At 41.0% G+C, this 9,089-nt stretch overlaps 1 protein-coding gene across 1 annotated transcript; it reads left to right on the top strand.

Moving 5' to 3' along the window:
- On the top strand, nt 1–8,877 carry FGA (fibrinogen alpha chain). Its single transcript, XM_073340070.1, has 6 exons — nt 1–83; nt 1,580–1,708; nt 3,210–3,393; nt 4,498–4,643; nt 6,589–7,708; nt 8,091–8,877. Exons 1-6 carry the CDS (start codon nt 33–35, stop codon nt 8,798–8,800), a joined length of 2,340 nt encoding a protein of 779 aa, XP_073196171.1. The 5' UTR covers nt 1–32; the 3' UTR covers nt 8,801–8,877.
- The last annotated feature ends 212 nt before the right edge of the window (nt 8,878–9,089 follow it).

The raw sequence follows: 9,089 nt of genomic DNA, 5'->3' as shown, positions 1-9,089 counted from the left end.
CTTTCTGTCAGACTCCTCCTCAGCCACTGAAGATGATACTGCTGAGGATCTTGTGCACATGGCTGTGCCTCAGCGTCGTCTGGGTATGTTTTCACTTTATTTGACTCTTTCGATATTTTGGCTTTCTCTTTTGTAAAAAGGGCATTTTATTGAATGAATATTCAGGTAACAAACTAAAACAAATGCTCTTTGGTTATGACATAGCTTGAAAAAGACACAGACACACACGCACACAAACCTACCCTAACCACTTCATTACTGGCCCTTCCCTCTTGAGTCTCTTCTGCATTTTACTGCCGATCTGGTTCCTCAAGAAACCCTGGAGATGAATTTTGCCGAAAGTACCTGGCAAAGTAAAGAAGATAAATCACCAATAATTAGTAGATTCAGAGGTGAGGCTGTAAGTCCTTAACCTATTCCATTGCACTTAGGTACAGAAGTCTCCAAGCTGTGCAGGATTTTAAATGTTATTAGCCAAATTCTATTCTCAGTTGCATCCTTGGATCCCAGTTGCCGTCAGTGGGATTCTCTGGGTATACATGAGACAGAATTTGGTCCCATCTTTGCTGTAGTACATAGGCACAGAATAAGAACATTGCCATTGATTTCAGAGGCAGCATTATCAGGCTGAAGGGGAGCTAAGGAGTAATATCTTTTTCAATAAGAAGAGTGGTAGCCTTAACTCCCAGCTATGCTAATTTAACCCTGTTGTTGGCTATTTTAAGATTCCGCCTATAATACTCTGGTAAATTCTTATATACACATTTCCTTATTATTCTTTTTGAAAGAAATGAAGAAGTCAGAGTGTGCGGGGGTGATCTGATCGAACAGAAAGGGTCAATTTGAAGCTATTACAATCTATCATGTATTTGTGTGTAAAGTCAATTTTTAAAAGCCCATGGAACATATTTAGGAACTTAATTTTTTTTTCTCATTAGATTAAAGATATGCATGGGCCAGATCCTCAGCTGGTGTAAATCAGCAGTAGTCTGTTGATTCCAACAACTTTACCCCAATTAACACTAGCTGAGGAGCTGGCTCTGGAAGCTAAGATCTTCCTCATCTCTGAGTTAATTTTTATTCTACTTTGATAATTTTTAATGTGGTCAAAGGAGCCCAGTGACACCTAGTACCTCCCAAAGACATCTGTACCATCCGTTAGAGAAATAGAAATATTGCTGTGAGCACTTCCCTGAACAAAGATTAGTATGCATATTCAAAAATCCTTATGACATTTTGATTTAGAATTAGTTGGTGAACAAGGACTTTTTCCTCTTTCAGGATTAAACAAAATCTTGGTATGTTTATTTCCACCCTCAAACACTGTATTATTATTATTTTCCTGTGCTTTTAAAGCTATGCCTTCCATTAAAGAGTTATAAACTTGTAGTTAACATACGATTTTGACCCCTTCTAATTAAAAACCACCAGAAATAATAAAGAGAGCTCACCACATAGCTTTTCTATGCCCAGTTGTAGTCTGAAGTGTAGACTCAGTGACTTCAGTTTTATTACTTCATTGTACTGCCGTCTGTGAAACTAATCTCATGTTTGCTTTTTCCCCTGGTCTGTATGGCAGGCAACAAATGAAGAAAGCACATTTTTGAAGGAGGGAGGAGGTGTGCGTGGCCCTAGGGTGATGGAGCATGGAAGCCAATCTGAGTGCAAAGAGGAAAAGAGCTGGCCTTTCTGTGCAGATGATGACTGGGTAAGAAAAGAGGAGGGAAGCAGAAAGCTCAGCTAATCACTGCTACTCAAATGGACCTTAGGTGCACTACACTTCCTTGGTGCCATGAACTTTTTCTAAAGATATCTTAGATCCGACATGGTATATCTGTAATGCATCAGTTGTCACAGCTATTTTACCTGATTTTCAGGGAAAACTGCTTCATGGGTCTGCAAAGTACTTGTAAGAGCATCAGAGTTGTGTTCATAGTTACAGTCCCACCACCACACCACTAGAATCCACTATATCACCAATAGTTCATTCATTATTGTATCTTCAGAGCACCAGGATCCAGGCTCAGTGAGTGCTTCAGGGTTACCCTTTGCCATGTGCCAAGGGAATAGTGGCACAGAGCCTCCCACTTCCAAGAATTTTGCGTGGAGAGAGGGAAAAGGAGAAAAAGAGATAGAGCAGGGAGGGTGAGAAGATTACAGAGAAATTAAAAATGAGCCAGTGAAAGAGAGGGAGAAAGGAAAGGAAAAAAGAAATTGAAGTAAGTTTAGAGAAAGACAGAATCAGAAAAGTGCCTTAAAGAGAAAGAACAGATAAGAGTGGGAAATTTTCAAGAGTATTGATACCCAAAGACTAAAGGGGAGGAATATTTACTGGCAGGAAAGAAACATGGAAAGGAAGAACAAAAAAAGTTACTTTATAGAAAATCTGATGGCAAAATGTTCAGTAAAATGTACACACTGTTTGATTGACTGGATGTGTGTTTGTATAAGCACTCAGTCATAAGGGATCAGGTCCTACACCATCTGATGTCAATGGGAGTTTTGCCATTAACACCAATAAGAGCATGAGCATCATGTATAGTCATTGTTTCTTTGAAAATAGTAATTTGCACTCCTCTGAGTCCTCTCAATCTTAATCCTCCTCTGGACACTTGCCATTTGTACTTTGATGTGTTTCCAAATCTCCTTGGATTTGTAGGAACATTTCGCTTTCCTTAGGCAAACTTCTCTTATAGAGGGGCAAATTCTGCCACTTTTCCCCAGCTTGAATAATGAATTTAACCTCACAGCACCTCTGGGTTTTTTTTTTTGTCATTATCCCCATTTTACAGATGGGGAACTGAGACTGAAGGCCTGATTACCCACTCCATCACAGCAATTTTACACTGGTTGAACGCCAGTGATTTTGATGGAATTATACCATTGTAAACCCGATGTAACAGGATGAAGAATCAGCCCCACACTAATTTTTCCAAGGTCACAGAGGAAATCTGTAGCAAAGCTAGGGCCTGAAAGTAGGCCTTTTGAGTCCCTGTCCAGAGTCTTAACCACAAGACCATTCCTCATCTACTGAAAATAATTGAACTAATAGTGCAATGAGTAGACTATGTAAGATAAATGAGGGAATGAGGCAGAATCTGGCCCTGAGCTCATTAGTGGGTTTCCAGGCTTGTACAAAACTTGGTAGTCATAATATTAAAGAAATGTGTATCATTAAGATATTTATCTTTCATTTTTGCTCATTTTAGGGTAGCAAATGTCCTTCAGGCTGCAGGATGCAAGGGTTGATTGATGAAACTGATAAAGATTTTCATCACAGAATACAAAGAATTAGGAACCTGTTGTTAGATAACGAAAACAAGTACAAACAATCTAACGTGTTAACTGTGGAAACAATTAACTTTCTGAAAGGAAATCTGGTCAGTGCCCAGGGTAAGTAGCAACATGCGCTGTTTTAAAATATACACCAGTGTTATGTTAACTTCTGCTAACAGCAGCCAGTTGAAAGCAGGTTTACTTTGTCCTTCTTATAAGATCACCATGACTTAACGATATTGGGCCTGACTCTTCCCTGGATTGCACCAGTTTTATGTTAGTGTAACTACATAGAAATTGAATAATACATCTTAAGGACCTATACTTTATGCCTTTCCTGCAGTTAATGAGATTTTTGGGTGTGCGAGAAATGCAGGATCAGGCCCTAAATCTATATCTGAAAGAAATATTTCAAAAGCAGGCCTGAGAGGAGAGATAGCAGCTGTTGGCTATGGCAGGTGCAGAATTAGAACTACAGTAGTATTATACAGTAATGATCTTCAAACACAGCAATTTACATGGGGCTGAATCCTGTAATCCCTTTGAAAGAGAAACTCTCATTGATTTTTTAATGTTCCTTTACCATAGTTTTGAGACTATTGCTGCATCCCTGTAGAAGAGAATGCTTAATTATTTTTGAAAACATGGATGTTTCCTTTTCAGAATTATACTTTTGCAAGAAAAATATTTGTGCAAAAACAAGATATATTTGCATCTTGTATCTAATTTCACATATCTAAAATCTTCATGATTATAGTCCGTTTGTTTCAACCACATAAATTCCATGTTTATTGCAATATTTTCTTTTTAAAAAACGGTAATTCTGTCCTTAAAAAGGAATCAAAATGTGCTTGTTTTCTTTCCAGCATAGCTGGACTAATGTTTCCAAAACACACTAGGTTCCTTTCCTGCACTATTTTGCACAACCAATTAATATTTAATTAAAATATATATACTACAATACTGCTTATTATCAAAAAGGCAGATCAAACATAATAATGACACTCTTAGCTAAAATAAAATCTTGTGCTAATTTCTACCTATCCAATATTATGATATATATATATATATATATATATTTTAAATCCTAAATGGATCTTTTTCCATGTTAATTTGGATCCTTGTAAATGTATTGCTGATTTTTTTTTTTTTTTGTATCTGCTATTCTTGTGGGAGAAAGAAATCTCCCATGCAGCTGACAAGGACATTTTTCTGTTCCAGAGAGTGACAGTAAATATGGGCAAGTTTCAGAAGATCTGAGAAGGAGACTTGTGACATTAAAGCAGAAAGTTCTTGTCCAAGTAAACAGGATTAAATCACTGCAAAACAGTATCCGAGATCAGGTTGTAGAGATGAAGCGCTTGGAGGTAGGTGACTGTCACATACTTCTGTTATTTCCAAAGCACAACTACAAAAAACAGGAACTATCAGTCCTGACATCCAGAGAAATTCTGCAGCTGAAAAGAAAATGGACCAATAATCTCACAAGTTCTGTCTTCAAACCAAGCTTTGCCTATATGAGACAGATGTCCCCTCAGACTCTGACAGGCTTAGTTTCTGCTAAGTCAGGCTCAGATCCTCCCATGTGAGATTCAGATGCCCCTGTGGCCTCAGCAGGCTTGTTGGCACCCTCTGAGTTATTGTCTGTGTAGTTGTTCCTCTTGTGTTACTGGGAGAGCTTCTGCCTACTGCCCTCTCTCGGGCAGAAAACAAGAATAGTTAGTGCTGTGTTTCCCTACAACTGGCACTGATTTGCCTCAGTGAGTGATACTTCTCCTTCTCAAGGAGCTGCACGCAGTGACTGATGAAAGACTTGTGAGCAGCTAGGGTAGGAGGGAGCACCTATAAAGGTATCTAATTACTCTTCTGGGCTCTCACAGCTGGAGTATAGTCCATCTATATTTGTACTAAAAGCTTTGGCCTTTTGATGAGCTAGTTGCACTGATGACAACACAAGGTGGCTGTAAGGGAGCAGTAGGATAGGCTAAGGAGCAAAACCAAAATGATGGCCTGCCAAAAATGTCCTGGATCACCAAGCAGTGCGAGCAACATCATTTTGAACCCTGATCCAGAGGCTAATTCTTCTTTTCATCAGTCCCTCCTTTGAACCAGTTATTCTCACTCACCATTGTACATACCAGTAGAGTTAGGGCCTTACCAAATTCACGGTCCATTTTGGTCAATTTCACAGTCATAGGATTTTTAAAATTGGAAATTTCATGATTTCAGCTATTTAAATCTGAAATGTCACGGTGTTGTAATCGTAGGGGTCCTGACCCAAAAAGGATTTGTGGGGAAGTCACAAGGTTATTGCAGAGGGGATTGCGGTACTGCTACCGTTACTTCTGGGCTGCTGCTGGCGGCGGCTCTGCCTTCAGAGCTGGGCAGCTGGAAAGCAGCAACTGCTGGCCGGGATCCCAGCTCTGAAGGCAGAGCCGCTGCCGGCAGCAGCGCAGAAGGAAGGACGGCGTGGTCTGGTATTGCCACCCTTCCTTCTGCACTGCTGCCTGCAGAGCTGGGCCCTCAGTTACCAACTGCTGCTCTCCAGCCGCCCATCTCTGCAGGCAGCAGCACAGAAGTAAGGGGGTGGAATGGTTTGGTATTGCCACCCTTACTTCTGCACTTTTACTGGCACAGCCCAGCCAACAGCCGCTGCTCTCCAGCCACCCAGCTCTGAAGGCAGCGCAGAAGTAAGGGTGGCAATACCGCGACCTCCTCTGCAAAACTCTTTTGGGTCAGAACCCCCAATCTGAGAAATGCTGGTCTCCCCATGAAAACTGTATATTATTGGTTAAAAGCACACAAAAGACCAGATTTCATGGCGGAAGACCAGATTTCATGGTCTGTGACGTGTTTTTCATGGCTGTGAATTTGGTAGGGCTCTAAGTATAGGCATGTGATATTTTGACAGATACTGTAAGTTCCCCTTCTCTACTAAGGGCCCAGTTCTGCCACTCTGCCTTGCTCTAAGTAGAACCTTACTCCAGGAGACTCCTACAGAAATCAGTGGGACCATACTATTCAGTGTGAATAAGAATGGCAAAAATTGGGCCCTTGCAGGGATGATTCTAGGGCTCCAGTACTGCCAATTATAAATGCTGTAACCTTCAGTGGAGCTTTGGTGCTTCAGATTTAGACTGTAATTTGGAGTAGCCCAAGTTCAATTGTAGGCTGGAGCACAGACAGTTGAATGAGAGGCAGTGGGCTCTAGTGTAACCACCAGAGTTCTCACTCTGGTAAAAAGAGAGAGTTGTTTAGAAGAGTCAGGGATCACCATCTAAACAAATGTATTTCTCTCTATCTCTTGTAAAGGTGGACATTGATATTAAGATACGTTCCTGCAAAGGATCCTGTGCTAAAAGTTTCAATTACCAGGTGGACACAGAGAGCTATGAAAACATCCAGAAGCAGCTCACTCAGGCCAGTTCAATCAATCTGCAGTCTGAACTTGAAACTAGTTCCTTGAAGGTGCTGAAAATGAGGCCACTGAAGGACTCTGCTGTTCCTGGGCATTATAAAACTCTGCGCCTGCCAGAAACCCAAGAGCTCAACATTCTTGAGAATATTAAACAGGTTGTGATGACTCTAGAACGGCCAGAAGGAGAGGCACAAGGCTCCTCAGTAGAGATCTCACATGTTTCAGTAGGATCAGGTGTAGGTGGAGGACCACAAGATGGCAAAATAGTGACTTCTGCTCATGAAAAGGAATCTGTTGGTTTGGGAGAAAGACCTAGTTCCTCTGTAATCCACCTTACATGTACCAGAACTATTACCAAAAAAATTATCACTGGTCCTGGTGGCCCTAGAGAAGAGATTGTTGAAACAATGACTTCACCTGATGGTTCTGACTGCTCCCATTTTCAAGATTTAGGGAGGGAAGATGTAGCAGGGCATGGGGGCACCTTGAATGTCAGAGTGACCTCTCAGGGTGAGAGTGGGGACTTGCCTGGCTTTGATAGCTTACTCCACAGCTTTGAAAAAAAATTTCCCCCAGGGTTTGGGTCCACTGGTAGCAAATTACATACCACCTACACAAGCTCTAGTGGCACTGACCATGGAACTGGACATTTTAGCAGTGGTGGAACTGCTACTCACACTACAAGTTTTGGAGGGTCGGAGAGTTTCACAGATCTACGGGAGGGGGAAGAGGATATCTTTGATCATCACTTTGACCCATCTAGATTCCCTTCCAGCAACGTTCAGAGTGGCAGTTCGACTCATTCCAAGACAATAGTGTCCAGCAGCAGTAGCAGCTCCACTAGTTTCAACAAGGGTGGCTCCACTTTTGAAACCAAATCGCTAAAGAGCCGAGCAGTGACTGAGGAGTTAGGTGGGTTGCAGCACGATGACAGTGGAGAGGATACCCCAGACTTTCGGGCACGCAGCTTGAGAACAGGAGGAGAGAAGCTTGGGACAAGCTACACTGGGACAGGTATCCATCCACATGACTGAAAATAGATCCTGCGGTAGCAGAGCCAGATTCAGTCCACAATCAAACTGACATACTGGTTACACTGCAATCCATTTAATTTGATTATACAATACAAGCAATGTGTCTGTTTGTTGCCATCTAGGATAGGTAGAGACAAAATTTTATATCAATAATTGGAAGCTAAATGAATTGCACAGAGAATGTTATCTGCAATTTAAATTGCATGTAAACTCTATTTTTTAATGTTGCATGGCACATTTCTCAATGTAGACCAAAATATGGTTAGCAAGTTCCCCTCAACATTGTTACTGTTTGGATTTCCATAAGCCTAGGTAAAGTTTTACTGATAACTTCTGTCAACCAGATCAACTTTTTTTTTTAGACTGTGATGATATCCGCCAGAAACACACTTCTGGTGCCAAAAATGGCATTTTCAGAATCAAGCCAGCAGGATCCGATAAAGTTTTTTCAGTTTATTGCGACCAAGAGACCACTTTGGGAGGATGGCTTTTGATCCAACAGAGATTGGATGGATCAGTGAATTTTAACCGGACCTGGCAAGACTACAAGAAAGGTTTCGGCAGCATGGATGACAAAGGGAAAGGAGAGTTCTGGCTGGGCAATGAAAATATCCACTTACTGACCCAGAAGGACACTGTCCTTCGAGTCGAATTAGAGGACTGGGCTGGCAATGAAGCTTATGCGGAATATAATATACATGTAGGTTCTGAGTCAGAAGGCTATGTCCTCAGTGTCTCTGCTTATGAGGGGACAGCTGGGGATGCACTGATCATAGGCTCAGTGGAGGAAGGTAGTGAATACACAGCACATGATAACATGAAATTCAGCACCTTTGACAGGGACAGTGACCAATGGGAGGAGAACTGTGCTGAAGTGTATGGAGGGGGATGGTGGTACAACAACTGTCAAGCTGCTAATCTCAATGGCATTTACTACCGAGGAGGCCAGTATGACCCAAGGAACAATGTTCCTTATGAGATTGAAAATGGAGTGGTCTGGATACCATTTAAAGCCTCGGACTATTCTCTCAAAGTTGTTAAAATGAAAATCAGGCCCATAGAAACCCAGTAGCAAACCACAGTAAGACAGGTTATTTTATTTTTGTTTAATATACCTCAAAATACATGGTGTGTCTTTACCCAATCAAACTGAAGGCAACTAGATACATTTATGCTTTTAAAAAAATAAACATTGTTTAATTGTAAAAGTATTTCTTCTGTCTTCTTATTCACAACCAATACAGCTTGCAAAAAAATGTCAAGTTTTATAAATCTTTATAAAGGATAATAAAACTATGATATTATAGTAAGGACAGCTATGATTTCACGAACCATATATTTCTGATGGGGAAAGTGTTTCT

The sequence above is a fragment of the Lepidochelys kempii genome, chromosome 4 (genome assembly GCF_965140265.1).
Source record: "Lepidochelys kempii isolate rLepKem1 chromosome 4, rLepKem1.hap2, whole genome shotgun sequence".
NCBI classification, from domain to species: Eukaryota; Metazoa; Chordata; order Testudines; family Cheloniidae; genus Lepidochelys; species Lepidochelys kempii.
Note: the sequence above shows the minus strand (reverse complement) of the source record. Positions and strands in the feature narration are given on the sequence as shown.